The sequence below is a fragment of the Anser cygnoides genome, chromosome 3 (assembly GCF_040182565.1).
Source record: "Anser cygnoides isolate HZ-2024a breed goose chromosome 3, Taihu_goose_T2T_genome, whole genome shotgun sequence".
Lineage (NCBI taxonomy): Eukaryota > Metazoa > Chordata > Aves > Anseriformes > Anatidae > Anser > Anser cygnoides.
The window spans coordinates 66,891,327-66,907,246 of NC_089875.1; the positions used below are offsets into that span (position 1 = coordinate 66,891,327).

At 36.0% G+C, this 15,920-nt stretch overlaps 2 protein-coding genes across 16 annotated transcripts in view; one reads left to right on the forward strand and one right to left on the reverse strand.

The window, feature by feature from the left end:
• Positions 1 to 15,920, forward strand: part of TRDN (triadin) — a 241,357-nt gene that overhangs the window by 31,569 nt on the left and 193,868 nt on the right. For 13 of the 15 annotated variants that reach the window (XM_066994338.1, XM_066994348.1, XM_066994343.1 and 10 more), the window contains exons 2-3: positions 5,936 to 6,145; positions 13,698 to 13,739. In XM_066994338.1, coding sequence (XP_066850439.1) covers positions 5,941 to 6,145; positions 13,698 to 13,739 — 247 coding nt within the window. In that variant the 5' untranslated portion in view covers positions 5,936 to 5,940. The remainder of the gene's footprint in view (positions 1 to 5,935; positions 6,146 to 13,697; positions 13,740 to 15,920) is intronic. The other 2 variants (XM_066994347.1, XM_066994342.1) reach the window with 1 other exon arrangement.
• LOC125182959 (protein S100-A10) lies at positions 217 to 478 on the reverse strand. Its single transcript, XM_066993188.1, is given in 3 exon segments — positions 217 to 362; positions 365 to 442; positions 445 to 478. Coding segments are annotated over 3 exon segments (258 nt in total).

Consider the following 15,920-nt stretch of genomic DNA (forward strand, 5'->3'; position numbering starts at 1 on the left):
GTACAATAAGATCTCCCCTGAGCCTTCTTTTCTCCAATCTAAACAACCCCAGCTTCCCTAGTCCTGCTGGCCATACTATTTCTGAAAGCAAATAAATAAATAAAAATAAATAAATAAATAAATGAATGAATAAATAATAAAACCATATTATATAGTATAAAACTGCTTTACTGGGGTCTGGCAGGAGCGAGGGATCAGGGCACCACCCAGGTGCTCTCACTTCCTGCCTTTCTGCTTCTTGTGCACCACCAAGTAGCCATTGCAGGTAATGGTGAGCCTGGCCACTAGCAAGATCAATCTCTGGAAGCCAACTTTGCTGTTGTGGCACTAGTCCAGGTCCTTCATGATCTTGTCCAGCGCCAGAACTCCTTCTCTCTCAACACCCACAGGTCCTCCTTGCTCAGGTGGTTCTTGTCCCCTGCATAATTGCAGAAGGTGAAATCAGGGTCTCCATGGTGTGCTCCATCTGGGACAGCATGGCTGCTCGGGGAGGGGACGGCATGGAACAGGGCAGTGGCAGTATGGAGCAGGACAGTGGGGCAGTGCTTTGCCCAGCTGGTCTCCTCTTGCTCTTTCTCTTAGCTGTTCTGTACTGTTACTCATCATCCAGTATCTGCGTCTCTTGGCCTTTGGTGCTAGTGTTGTAGATTTTTGTGCAAATAATGAGGTGAAGGCTCTCTGCTGAGGTGTTCATGATGGGTTCTGAGGGTCTCTCTTCCTTCTGCTCAGCATTTTGTTCCCAAATGAATGTATAAAGGATGCAAAAGTTATGAGTCCAATGTAGAGTTTCCAGCTCCTCTTGCCTATGAAAGTGCTGGCAAAGTGACTATATACGTATGATGGGACAAAAGATTTCTGGGCAAAAGTTAACAGACTGCTTCAGGGAAGAATATTGTTACCTTTTTTTTTTTTTTTCTTTTTTTTTTTTAAGCTTCTAATGATTAACCAAAGCAGAAATTCTGCTTTTTCCTTTCCACTTGTATAAACCAAAGGTGCTGAGACCACAGCAGAGAAATGGAAAGAGAAATCCATGGTCATGCATAAGTATCACCTGAACAAGAGACAGACAAAATGTTGCTGGTTTGTTGGTTTATTTTTGTTTTTTTTTGTTTGTTTGTTTTTTTTTGTTTTGTTTTGTTTTTTGTGTGTGTGTGTGTGTGTGTGTGGTGAAAAGCGTTTTCCCTGCATTGGAAAAGAGTGATTACTGTGAGAACTGCAGAGGTCTGTGGACTCAGTAAAGGTGTTATGCTGGGCCTGAAAAATGAAGAAGATTATTGTATATCCATTGCACAGTCCTTCACTGAAGAGTCCTAATCCCTTGTCTTCTTGTCCCAGCAGCACCTCCCTTTCCATAGACTGAGACTGCTGCCTTCCTGATCACAAGAGTGGTGAATTGATAAGGTCATCAGGTTAAAGCCCAAGGCTCAAGATGGTGCTTAACATACAGTCATTCTTTCTCTACTCTGCTCTCTTAATTACTATTTAAATATTCCCAGTAAAGTGGAATAGGTCGAACAGGAGCCATCAATGACCTGAATCCAGAATACTCTATAGCCTATTTATTGGAGTGTTCATCTGGGAAGTAGAACAGACAAGTCAAAATCTACCATTTCTCTCATTTAGAGCAGATTGCACTAAGGCTTCTCTCATCCCATCTGAATTGTCCTAGCAACAAAATTATTATTTAAAGGGGAACAATCTCTTTTTCCCTAGCAGCTTGACTAGCCCTCTGCTTTTAATACACCCATCCTTAAAACAGCATTTCACATTAAGTATTTTGACTTTTTTTTTTTTTTTTTTTAATCTACTGTTGGCAGGATAAAGGCTGTAGTACATAAAACAACTAGGAAATAACATAAATACAGAACATGACTATTTTACATTTGAATGAGTCTATATAGAACAGGGGTGCTTTTTTTTTCTTTTTTTTCTTTTTTTTTTTTTTTTCTGCTAGGGTAGTGGGAAGTCTAGCTATTGAATTGCAAAATCAAGTGCCCATCATTGACCATGTATGTACTCCCATGCCTACTATACCTTAAGGAGACATCAATGCACTAATACAAAGGGTATTTTATCTAAGCTGACAGAACTACAAGCTTACTCCAAACTTTGAAAGTTTCACAGTATTCTCCTCAATATTTTCACCAGTTTTCAAAGTTTATTTATACCTATGAAATCTTATGAGTCTTCAGATTGTATCCTAATTGACAACTCTGAAACCAGAGTGATAGTAAGAATGTCTGAATTTTAGCTGTTTGGAATTTAGCAAATTAATCTGTTGATGTTGATAATCTGTTGATGATGATCTGTTGATAAAATTTTATATGTGGATAAAGGTGACATTTGTGACCTGATTGGGTAGTTCTATGTGCATGAGAAATTGTGATGTGGAGTCAGAGGTGTATATCCCTAGAGTAATCTTTTTATTGAAATTTATATACAACTTTTTAAAGTTCCTAACATCATTGAAAATCAATAGCAATCACAACCCAAAGTGCTCATGAATCTCCTGATCCACTGCAACATTCACCTAAGTATACTAAACTGACTTGGATTCTGGTTGGCTGTAATGCAGACAGTGAAATCTGTTTTGGGAGAGAAAATATGTATTAAATGGGTGGAAAGGATATCTGGAATCTTATCTTAACCTGTTGCTGAATGACCACTCTCAAGTGATAGGCTCCATCAGGTGATTTCAAAACAGCCAAGGCAGCAAATACACCCATCTTTCTCTTTCCCTTAATGGGTAGCTGAAGTCCCTCTGACACTCTCCCTCTGGGGAGGAGCTCTGCTCAACTTTGTTACTTTTCAGAGAAAGAGGAGAATTCTTGCTAGTTGGACTGGTGAAGAACATTGGCCATATGTAGGTCCCTGCGTCCTCTAGTGGTCTAAATGTGTAAATAACATCACTGCAGGCTTAGGAAAGAGGTTAACATTAGTAAGAGATGGACAACAAAGCACACAATGTCTGGGCACTGCAAAGCAAAGACAAGGCAGAGAAAAGCATCAGGATTGTACCCATGGGCACTGCAATAACAGAGTAGATTGGTTATAGTGGGGAGGCCAATCATCTTGGTGTTATTGCGTTTCCTTTTTGGAGTTAAGAAATTACAGCAGTGTCAATTTCACACCTCATGCGAATATGTAGCACCAAACAATGTCCCTCCTAGGAGTCCTGAAATAACCTCCTCCAGCCAATTTTGTGTACATTAGTAAATAGACGCAAAGGAGTATCATAATACATGAAACTCTGTTTCCTGTTTTCAGTGGTTTAGGCCTGCCCTCTAAGCAGTTCAGAAGTTACTGTCTTGTAGATGATGCCTCCCAGTCCAGTGAGGGTGTCTCTGATACCCTAAAGCACCTATAACACTGGAGACCTTTCTTAAATCCCTGACTCATACAGCAAGAATCTGCGTTGGGAACATCTAGCAGTACAATAATATGGTTTTCGCTTGACTTGCAGGCAAATTTGGGTGATTAGTGTTTCACTCTCACTTCAATGACCATAACTGATTTTCTTGTATAGCATACTGTGTTTTCAAGGGGAAATATGACTCAGCTACACAGACAGCCAAAAATGTGCAAGAGATAACCTTCCATCATACTTCAGCTTTGTCTCTGCATCATTGCTTAGATTGAAAATTTGTAAGAAACATTTTTCTTCACCAGGGAAACCATACAGGACCCTTAATTTGAAAAGTTAGGTACTAAATAAGAAGGAACTATTTTTACTTTGCAACAGTCCTAGGAATATGATCCTTTCAATGGTAAATATCTGTATGTATATGTCTATATTTACACAGAGAGTTTTAATTGCTTTTATTATAACTTGCAAATATCTGTCATTGTATGTCATTTGAGATATGCTGTACTAATCAGATTTGTCAAGATGAGACAGTACCTTTCTATTCCCTCTCATACATTATAAACCCTGACTGATATCCCCAAGGGAAAAAAGGCATGATGTGTCATTTATGACCTGCTGTATGCACAAATTACTTACATTTTGTATGCAGTAGAATAACAAAAGGCTATTGATTTGGAATTAGACTTTAGTAAGCTGATCTTTATTTCTAGTTGTCACTTGGCATATTTTCTCTCCTGCTGTGAAATGTTTGATCCAAAATTTGTCTTTGGAGAAATGGAAGCAGTGATCATTTTAAGCTATATTTAAAAAAAAAAAATGTACAAATTGCATCCTAGTAGATAGACATTATTTACAAGCAGAATAAACATTCTATAAATAAGATTAAATTTAGAGAATCTTGTTTTGCTTATACGGCATTGCTGTTTAGCAGAGCAGCTTTCCAAGGCTTGAAGCAAGGCACTGATTAGTGTCAGGATGCTTGAGCAGAAGCAGGCTTAAAAGATAGAGATAAGGGAAATAAACAAAAATGCAATGTACTACATAATAGACAAAATATTTTTGAAGGGGATAAGTATACGTGCATATGTATATAAGAATAAATGTGTCCTTTATTTCTTCAAGAATATCAATATAATGATTCTGAAATAGAGGCTACGTACATCTTGTGATGGCAACCATCTGAAAGTCTTCAGCTTTATACCTTAGCTCTAGTGGTAGTTTCTAAATGATTATTTGCCATTTTCTATGTGAAAGGCTAAGTTTATTTATCTTTCTATAGTGCAGCTCTGTCACTTTCCTTACCTTCATCATCCCAGAAAATTATCAGCTTTACAGGTTGTATCAATTGTGACCAAAGATACGTGATGTCAAGGTAAGAAGCAAAGTTATGAGAAAACCAGGCGTCACCTGATTCCTTGAAAGTTTAGATCTTTGTGTGTGCAAGTGTCCCTGAAATCACTGATACTCATTAATGAGAGTTAGTAACAAATTAACTCAACTAGACCAGGAATATATGTAGCATACCTTTGAATATTTTAACAGTAGGTTACAAGCAGATTTGTAAACTAAGCTGGTGGAGATGTCATGGTCTTTGACTTTTGTTAACTGTGGAGTTATGTATATTTTTTTACTATTGTTGTTGCATATGCTGGAAAAGAAGTACCAACCAAGATTTTTTAGCGTACCATTTTCTTTTATGAGGAGGTGTGATATGAAAACATTTCAAATGTTGGCAGGTTCCAGTAACCATAATTATGGTTTGTGTGCAGAAATTACTTTTCTTAATACCTCAAGAAGAAGTAGATTAAGTCACTGCTGTTAACTGTCCTTTAAACAGTTAAAGTGTATCAACAGTTTACTTAGCTAATGTTAGTACTCACCCTCCTACCACCTTTCTAGGTCCAAACCTATGTTTTCTGGAATTAAGTCTTCTTTGGCTTTGTAACTGTTGCTTCTATGGAGAATATTTAATTAAGTGAAAAATGTTATGTAGAAAGATATTTAAAATCAGCTATAAGCCTCTTTACAAAGCATAATGATACTGTACATACAAATCACTTGTGTTTCTGTTGGATGAAATGGGGTATAAACATTCTCATTGCCATCAATATATGTCCTTGACAGCAGAATTCCAGCCAAACCTTGGGTTGCATAAATACATTAACTCCATTACAGTCCATGAAAGTACACTTAATCACATCACCTAAGAATCTGGCCTACAGCCCATAACAAGACAATCCTTTGGAGAGTAATGATATTTTATACTTTCATCAATCATTCTCCTAGGTCTGTTGTTATTTGTGGCAGACTAAAAAATGTCTCATAATAATCAGAAAGGCCAGTCAAGGCTGTTCCACAGAATTTGCTCCCAAATTAACTTTACTAATTGTGGCCCTGCTTTAGGAAAATTTCCTTTCAGAAAGCACAAGAGCCTCTCTTTAATAATGCAATATTTACATTTATTTTAAATGTTCTGAGTACAGATGGATTTCAATATATCAGTCATATTCTTGATTTTTGGGCTCCAAATTTTACATTTTATTTCCTCTGATTTCACTGTTTGCCTAGGACGTATGTCTACGACCACGACAATAATAGATGGTAAGAACGGATCTGTTCCCTCATCATCCATGAAAGCGGGCAAGAAATCAGTTACGGAAGACCTAGTGACAACATTCAGCTCACCAGCAGCATGGCTTCTTGTTGTCGCTCTGATTGTTACCTGGTCAGCAGTAGCTATTGTAATGTTTGACTTGGTGGATTACAAAGCCTTTGCAGGTAAAACTCAGCATATTCTGTTTGACATCTTGTATATTAAAATTTAAAAATTTATTAAGGAGTGTGTATTATGTAAATATGCATGTCTCTTGCCTTCTTGGAGTCAGCACAGTGTCTCTGCCGAGTTTACCAAGAGAGGAGATATTGTGAGAAATGTCGGAACATATTAGTTTATACTTCATACATCTTTATAATTTAAATCTCTCCATTTTGCAGCCCATCCTTATCCTGGAAAATGCATATGTCAACAGCAATACGATATGTACGTGAGCATGCATGGTCAGATTTCTGTTTTGCAATTTCTATATAAAATTATTTCAAAACTAATAAAATGAATTATTAATTTATATTTTCTGAAATATATTTTAAAATCTCTCATAGTTTCCGTGAGTATCCTGATACCTGCTTACACCATTCAATCACAAACAATATGCAAAAGATCATTTATAAACATGTTAACCCTAAATTTGTCCTCAAAAAACAAAAGTACAAAGGACCAGATCCTTAACATTAGCTAAGTCACATCCATATCTTCAGTAAGGTAATAATTCAGTCCAGTTTAAACTGATCAAAATCAATATACAAGCTCAAGTTTTGGTGTATATATTGTTTTTTGAGGGCAAGGCATACATGTGTGGTACAAGGACTGTGATTCCAGTTGAGAATGGGGAAGAAAAGAATGGTGAATAAAAGTGATCTCATCACTAGTTGATTTTTATTCCTTGTAGCTGGCAATAATATGTAATAGAGAAAAAACTACCTGTGTGTTTTAAAGGGGGCATAGTATTCAGCAAGCCACTTTGGAAGCAAAAATTTAGTGAGGTAAGAGTGCTGAACCGACTGGGAAAGGTGTAAGCAAAACAGGAAATAAATGATTAGGGTCCTTTTCTTTCTTAAAGAACAGACTTAAAGTTATCCCATCTGTCACTATAATTAACTAGGAATTGAAATTTATACTTCAGACTTTTAATTCAAAACAAATTAAATTGATGTTTCAAAGTTGATTTCCTGGAATTTACTGATAAATCCATAGATTTTTGTCCTGCTATATATCAATACTGACCTCAAGATTTACTGAAAAAGCTTTTGAGGCAGAAAGCTTGAAAGAAGCCTACCAATCTTGGATCAATAGATGACACAGAAGCTTGAAAAATAGACAAAGTATATGGAAACCCTCTTTTCATTTATTTATTTTATACTTCTCATCTGCCTTTGTTTTCAGAAGGAAGTCATTTGAATCCCAGCAAAACAGAAAATTCCTCTTGAGCCATCCTTCCAAAACAGGCATCAGATTTTAATATGGGCACCATATATAACGCAACAAAGTAGATGTAAACAAAGAGAGAGAAGCCACCATATTCTGTTCACAATTTTCCATATTAACTATCAATCAATCAATCATATTCTCAATATGTTTTTTTCAGTAAGCAGTCAGGAACCAGGGTATAATTCAGACAAAACTCCTAAACTAAGTAATTCGTAGATTGTCTGTCAGCTCATGCATGCTCCGTATACTACTCAGGGTAATATTAAGCAATGAGAATCTGTATTCTTATTGAAAACTGAAAGAAACTTTCTAAGCAGATGGAAATCTGATGGTCATGTTGTAATGGTTAAATGACCTTAAATCCCAAAGGTATTGATGGAAACTGACATTTTCAGATCAGGCTATAGAAATAAAATAATGTAGAGTTTAATCTGCAGAGTTCATATTTTGTGGAGATAACTGAAAGATGATACTTCAGTATTTTCATGGGCTCATTTCTTTTTCTTCCCAAAGATATTTCTGTTCCTAAGTGATTAATTAAGCCAGCATTTAAATCAGCTCTTAGTGGTAAAATGTTAAGAGAAGGAACTACTGTGATACTTCCAACCTAGAATTATTACACTGCTTTCAGTATTTCCAGCAATATAACAGTGGCTACATAACTCTTATCATGGCCCCTGGGTTTCAGTTCCTGACTTCCTGCTCAGTCCAGTTTTTCCGGGTGAAACCTGCTGATTCATAAAAAACCCTATGGAAATAGCTGAACATTTCACATAGGAGCTCCTGGCTGGGATTATTGATATTAAAATGATTTTCACCCACCGAAAGTTTGGTCTTGCCTCCAGTGAAGCTATGCTGTACAGAGGAGAATTTGGAGCATATTTTAAAGTGACTTCTTAAATCTAAAACCTAGTGGTAGTTTTTCTTGGGTTTGACAGTGTTTACAGTGTTTTACAGTTTTTAACTGTAAATGCAAAATTCCAAATAAATTGTATTCAACTGTATAATTTTTAATCTATAAAACAGGTATATTCAGTGTATTTTTTTCCTGAAATAACACTTGCCTTTCTTAAGTCAGTGCATCCAATTTCTTTCCTATTTCTTTACTTGAAGTTCCATGAAGTTCAACTTTAGAAATTATGCATAGCATATGAATTAAGAAAGCTAAGAGATGAGAACTTGGTTAGTCTAAAGAAGAAACTGAGAAGTGTCCTAAGAACAGCCTGAAGATTTTCAAAAGGTAGTTGCAAAGACAGCAGGTGACAAAAAGTTACGAAGGTTATTTTCTTGTAGCATCAGGTGATATATCAAGGGCCAATGGCCTGAAGTTGCTGCCTGGGAGTTTCATGTTGAACGCTGGGGAAAAAAAATGTCTGGGAGGGCGGTGCAACACTGAAACAGATTGCCCAGAGAGACTGCACATTCTCCATACCTGGAAGTCTTCAAAACTTGAATATATGGCCATATATATATGGGCAGTCATATATATGGCTGGATCCAGAGTTGGCAACAGTCCCTTGCTGAGAGTGACTGCACCAGAGGAGCTTCAGAGGTGCCTCTGATCAACGTCTATGTCACTGCAAGTTTTGCACGTTTTTGTGAAAACCTCTGTTAGAATTGAGAAAGATATTTAGAAGGCACCTAGCCAGAGATTTGTGGACACACATAGATGGAGCAGATTCTTCTATCCTCACATGTGGGAATGAATCTGTCGAGCTTTGTAGTCAAGATTTCACTCACTCATTCATATAATTTATCCTGTGGATTTTAGCATATATGTTTCACAGTAATTTGTAGTGGGATGACTTAAAAGCATACTGTGCACATCTGCAGAGCCAGCCTTTTGCCAGGTTTGGAAGAAGCAAGGACCTAAGCTAGGAGAGCTGTGGGAGAGCTGGGTAAATTGTCACACACCTACACACTGGGGCTGACTCTGACCTACTGACTCCCACCGGAGATTGTCGTTATGTTTCTGTTCCAGAAATGCCATCTCTCTAGTAAAGTCACTAGTAATGACTATACTGCACAAGATCTGACTGTAGCAGAAAACAGTAGTGGCTAAACATAGTAAAACAGGCTAGAAACCATGTGGCTGAGGCATATACATAGAATTGTTCCTCCTGATTCTCCTACAGAGCTGCTAGCCTCTGGCAGATAAAGGATCTGTAACCCACTAAATTATGATTTTACCCAGATTTACCCTGAGATTACATGTTGTTATTCGTGGAGCTAAGTAAAATCACACAAAATTGACCTCAGCAGAGAAGGATGTATTTTAAATTTTAACTCAAGCATTGTTTTCTTATTTGAATAATTAACATTTTTGCTCTCATTATCTCAATGGACAATAGTTCCAAAATACATATAGTATTAGCATATGTATTGTAGCTGTTATGTGTCCTTTTAATTTATCAGCATAAGCTTCATATTGACTCTATGATTAGAGAGTGCCAATACACAGATTTTGCTTTGCTTTCATATTCTTTTAAAAGTAAACTATTGAGTTTGGGAATTTTGACAATTTAAACAAAATTTGTTTTGTCCCCTATGTAACAAAATGAAAATTACTTGCTTGCTTTCATTCTAAGTTAGATGTGGTAAATCACTTTTTGGGAGGCCCTCTCTATTCACTGTCTGAAAAGGAGTCTTTAAAAGTGAGGAAGAGTAACACATCTTCTAGATAGCTGAACTTATGTGACATGAAGCTCCACTTACAGAAAGATCATAAGATATATTTTGCGTAATTTTATACATTGAGAACCTAATTGTCATAAATTCTATAATATTCTGTAGCATTCAGGAGGTACAGGATATGATACAAAATATTGCAGGAGGATCTTGCATTATGGAATGTACATGCAAAACTGTACATCATTGGTAGCTATGGGTAAGAAAGTTTGTTCAGATGTTAGAACGTCTGAGAATTTGCAAATCAAGTTTGGCAGTGAAATTTGAGGGAAGCATGAGCCAAGAATTATATCAGTGTTGAAAGATTTGCCTCTATTCTATCTGCCCAGAAGAGGGAAAATAAATTTTCAGTGTTTCACTTTGGTGTGTTGTATTCATTCCTTTGAGGAGAAAATTAAAGTTTGTATTCCTATCATGTTACAACTATAAACATAGCTGAAATATTTCTAATACAGTATGAAGGTGACTTGTATTACAAAAACCTGAGATAAGACACTATGAATCTTATGCAGTATATGATGTGTGTGAATATGCAATAAGTAGCATACAACATTGGAAGATCTTTTATACAATCTCAGTATTTCCATAAAAGCAAAAAGATTAATTCTGGTTTGATATGTGCTTTGCAACAATTTGTTATTACTGCCATCCTGAGTGCTAAAAAAAATGCACTTGGTTAATTGGCTTCATAATTCATGAATGTATTTCACGCATTTCTTATACACATAACTGGATTATATATTTTAATTTGTACACATAACTAAATAATTTAAGATTATTTTAGTCCTAAAAATTGATTGCCCAGGAATCCACATTTGCTAATGGGCTAATAAAGTGTTCAGAATTCCCTACCATCTCTGTGACCAATTACAGCTAATTAACACCACACTAATTTCAGCTTCAGAGTGTTCAATATTCAGGGTAAATTGGTAGTGAGTTTACCAGTCACCTAAAAGCCAGAGTAAATCAAACCAAATGAAATCTCACCAAATCTATGAAAGTCCAAACTATCCAGAAAATTATCTAAGTGAAAACACAGAACACATATAAAATGTAGCCAGCTTGCCCTCTTCTTGTGGCTATTTTCATAAAAGAAAAAAGATCAGGCTCTTTGTGGTGGATAATTCATTGTGCTCAACCATAGAGAGGCTTTTTAGAGACCCACAGCACAGGCAGATCTTTGTGGAGGTAAAGCATGCCAATGATGGGAATGGAGGCATGGAGCTCCCAGCTCCACAGTAAGGTGCAGGAATTCTAGTAAGATGTTCTTATTAATGTTCTTATTGTTCTCCCTTCCCTTCCCTTCCCTTCCCTTCCCTTCCCTTCCCTTCCCTTCCCTTCCCTTCCCTTCCCTTCCCTTCCCTTCCCTTCCCTTCCCTTCCCTTCCCTTCCCTTCCCTTCCCTTCCCTTCCCTTCCCTTCCCTTCCCTTCCCTTCCCTTCCCTTCCCTTCCCTTCCCTTCCCTTCCCTTCCCTTCCCTTCCCTTCCCTTCCCTTCCCTTCCCTTCCCTTCCCTTCCCTTCCCTTCCCTTCCCTTCCCCCTTCCCTTCCCTTCCCCCTTCCCTTCCCCCTTCCCTTCCCTTCCCTTCCCTTCCCTTCCCTTCCCTTCCCTTCCCTTCCCTTCCCTTCCCTTCCCTTCCCTTCCCTTCCCTTCCCTCTCTTTTTAAATTAATAGCAAAATATCTGAACAAATTGTTATGAGCTTTCCTGCATCAGCATCTGACTAACACAGTCTGAAGTCATCATTTCCCTGTCTCAGCTTATGGCTCCTTCTGTTACTGACCCACAGAAAGCTTTTGGATGGCCTTGGGTAGCCAGAATGATACACCTACTTATGTGGGTTTTTTTTTTTTTCCAGTAGAGGAAAACAAATGAACAAAAAATTAAGAACCTGCTTTTCACATTAACATCTGTATTTTGGATAAAAAAAAAAGACTGAAGAAAATATTGAACAAGACTGTAAGCAACCTGTACTGTGTAATTGGCACACAAACATTTATTTTCCCAGTCTCCTGCATGATAAAAATGTAAGCTGCAAATCCTGTTTAAGCCACATTAAATTCAGTAAATTACAGATATCCTACTATTATTTTTTTATATTATATTATTGAGATAAATGTTACCAGGACTACATACATCCATTTTTCTTCTGTAATTTTATCCCGCTGTAGTCATCCTGTTGGACTTATGTTCACTGGTAACTTCCAAAAACTGGTGGGAAAAAAAAAAAAAGAGGGGGGGGGGAGAGAGAGAGAGAGAGAGAGGAAAGAAGAGAGTACTTATATTTACTCCTGTATTTTATATCAACATATCCAGCAATTTTGAAACTGATAATACCTTTACACTTACTTAATATAAAACATTTAAACCAGCAGCAAATTAACACAATAAATCATTTTGTCTCTTGGTGTAAGAGGTGTTTCACAGTCTTACCAAATTAAAATAATTGGTAAAAACACTTCTATATTTGCAAAACCCCGTACAAGTCTCACAAAGAATATAGGAGTGGGGTGTTAAAGGAAAAAATAAAGTTGTTGGTCTCTGCTGTGCTCACCTTGGAACTGACCAAAATAATGATATAGTCTTTTGAAATACAATTTTTACTGTATTTACAGGTCTCAGTCCAGAGCATGAGTAAACATCTTATGCATTGAAAAGTTCTTAATGACATTCTTAATTGAATTATAAGGGATTTCTGCAAATGTACCTACCTAAAACAGACAAAACATTTTTAACTGTCTTCTAAAACTGTAACACTTAAAGGGCTTTAAACTGAATCCCAGAAGAAGGGCTGCCCAGATGACAACCTATTTCTCATTTATGACCTTGCAGAAAATCTTACAGCTGAGTTAAAAATTATCATTATTATTGTTATTGTTATTATTACAATATTATTATAATATTATAATACTATTAATATAATAATAATAATAATAAAAGCTATAAAATGAATTTTTACTGGAAAGATTGACATCCTATGGAATTCTACAGTTCTACAAGTACTACATTCATCCCAAACAGTCTAGCCTATGCAAGTTGAAAATACTTAACTTCAGAAACTTACTTGATGAATAGGGAAGGATCTAAGAACAGAAATAAGGCTTGCATGCTTACAAGCGTTCCATGGAATACAAAATACAAACCAAATTTCTAGTCTGGAGTCTTACTGGTGAAATTTCTAATTTTAAACAAACAAACAAAAGAGTAATTCTTTCATTGACAATTGTGGTAATGTAACTTTTTGGTCATTTGCTGTTGAAGAAATACATATCCTCAACTAGAACAAATTATATGTACTATATACTCATTTCAGCAATAGAATATGTAACTTTTGAAAATACCTGTGCCTTTTTTAACTATTTTTATATTGCTCTGATTCATACAGTATTATCTCACATCTGTAGAGTATTGTTTATCTTTCTAATGAACTCCAGTTTCTGCTTCATAACAGCAGATCCTCATAGATAAAATTACTCCATGACCCTTCATAACTGATACCTTTAGTTGGGTGACGGCTGAGAATGTTCATGATTGCTAATGGTGTTTCTTCCTTTTTTTATTGGCCTTCCTTGGGTTCATCCTGTTGTCAACCGCTATAGCCACCTATTCACAACATTGCGATGATCCCTGTTTACCACCTGGTAAAGACACTCTGCCTGCAGTGTTCTGAATACGTGTGTGCATGTGCGCTCTGCTTGCCAGAGCTAACAATGCATGGGCATGAGCAGAGTGCTAGGATATGGTAGCACTGCTTCTCTGCTAACCCCCAGATCTGCAATCTTCATTTCAATAGCAACCCCTTTACTTTCACATCCTGGTTGAGACAGGTCTGTCAGCTAGGAGAGGCCTGCCATCAGTAGATTCCCTATATTCCCAGGAATTAGTGATAAACAGATATATTAATTTCATTCCGATAAATGTCTTTTTAAATACCATCGGACAATTATTTAACAGCACTGCCTTTTAAATCTGAAGTTAAGATCTGTATTCTCAGTTAGGGAATTGAAACCTTAGAATGAGCCAGAAATAATTCTTTAAATTATTTTAGATGAAATGTCTGGCTGTTTCAAGAACCACCACCTCATTAGGGTTTGATCCATCAAATCAGAAGCCTTTCAGCTGATATCAAACCACGTCACATAAATTACATAAAAAACTTATGCTAAAACGATGTCCCTGTACATATATGCCTGTATGTCTATACCAAAAGTACCTGTAATGTCTTGATACTTTATGAAACATTGTGAATTGCTTCCTAAATTTTGGAAATTCTACTTATAGTCTATATATTTTTGCATTCATATTCTATATAAGTATATTCTACTTATAACTTCTTTGCTCACATTTGAGGTAAAATTCATTTGTCCAGTTTCAGGTGAAGTTTTCTCTATGGACCTGACCTCAATGTAATTCGCTAGGACTGATGTTAGAAAGAGCCAGAGAAAAAAAAATATACTACAGAATGTAGTCTTCATATTTACACTTTAAGTACCTATAAAATAGAATTTGCTGGGAAATACTGAGGTTGAGTTTTCTTTGGAATTGTTTTTATACTGGTGCAATTCAATGATACCCACCAGCGTCTATCATGCTGCAAGCATGACAAAAGAGATAGTCTATGAAATAGGACATAGGGACACCTATGCTGAATAAATTGGAATATTAATAATGAAAGAGTTTCTGTTTGTATGTAGTTTTATATGTTAGATACCTCTCTTCAGATGACCACAGAGTAGACGGCTAATAATAACAATCAAAAACCTTAAAAATTTATAAACTTTCAATTTTAAATAAAGTTCTCTCTGTTGTAGTACAATGGGATATGTTTTATTATGAAGAATTAGTGTTAGGCTTTTGCATTTTATCAAAAATGACGGAAATTCTCTATCTTCATCAGCTGTACCTTGTCAGTATCAATAAATTAAATTATATCTCATAGATCAATCCTTACACCAGATAATTACCATCATTTGTAATTTAATTGCAGTCAATTCATTGGAGTCAAAATATGTAATTGATGGAAATCCAACAGTTATTAAGTCAGTCACTGAAATTAATTAAAAAAGAAAAAAAAACTTTAAAATAGATTGAACTCTGACTATACATTTAACTATTTGACAAGCAAAAAAGATTGATGGGAGACCACATTCCTGGCAGAATTATTAAGACTGAAATGACGACTGAAGTGATTTGCACAGATAAATCAATTAGCCACTTTTTTTTTTTTTGCACACTTCATAAGAATAAATGACACAGACCATGAAACATAACCAGATTTGCTTGAGGTGTTACAACAAATCATAATGTGATTAATCAATTCCTGTTTTGAAAAGCCACAGTTACAGGGCTTATTATCAGTCTCAATTTAACAAATAAGTAAATAAATAAACAAATAAAGTTTTCCTTAAATAGAAAAAAAAAAAATTTACTCACGTTGAAATTACTTTGTCACTTTATGAAAATCATTTCCTGTCCAAAAAATGTACCTAATGTTGACGGAAGGACTTTGGAAGTCTGTTGTTGATTGATTTCAAAGAATTGAGGTGAGATATCTCTCAACTTTAAAGGTACAAAAATCTATTTCCAAATAAACTGGAGTAGAAATTGTGAGTCAAAAATTCAGAATGGGAGAAATTAGATGGCTGGAATTCTTGTACTCATATTTTGAAACAAATTAGTGTTTTTGTACCAGTAACGCTGCAGAACTACAAAGGATTATAGCAATTTTGATGGAACAAGCATGAAAGCCAGTTTGAAAATACATGGGGAGTTTTCAGAAGTATTTAATACTTACAGCAGATCCAAAAGGATTTTTAAGTTAT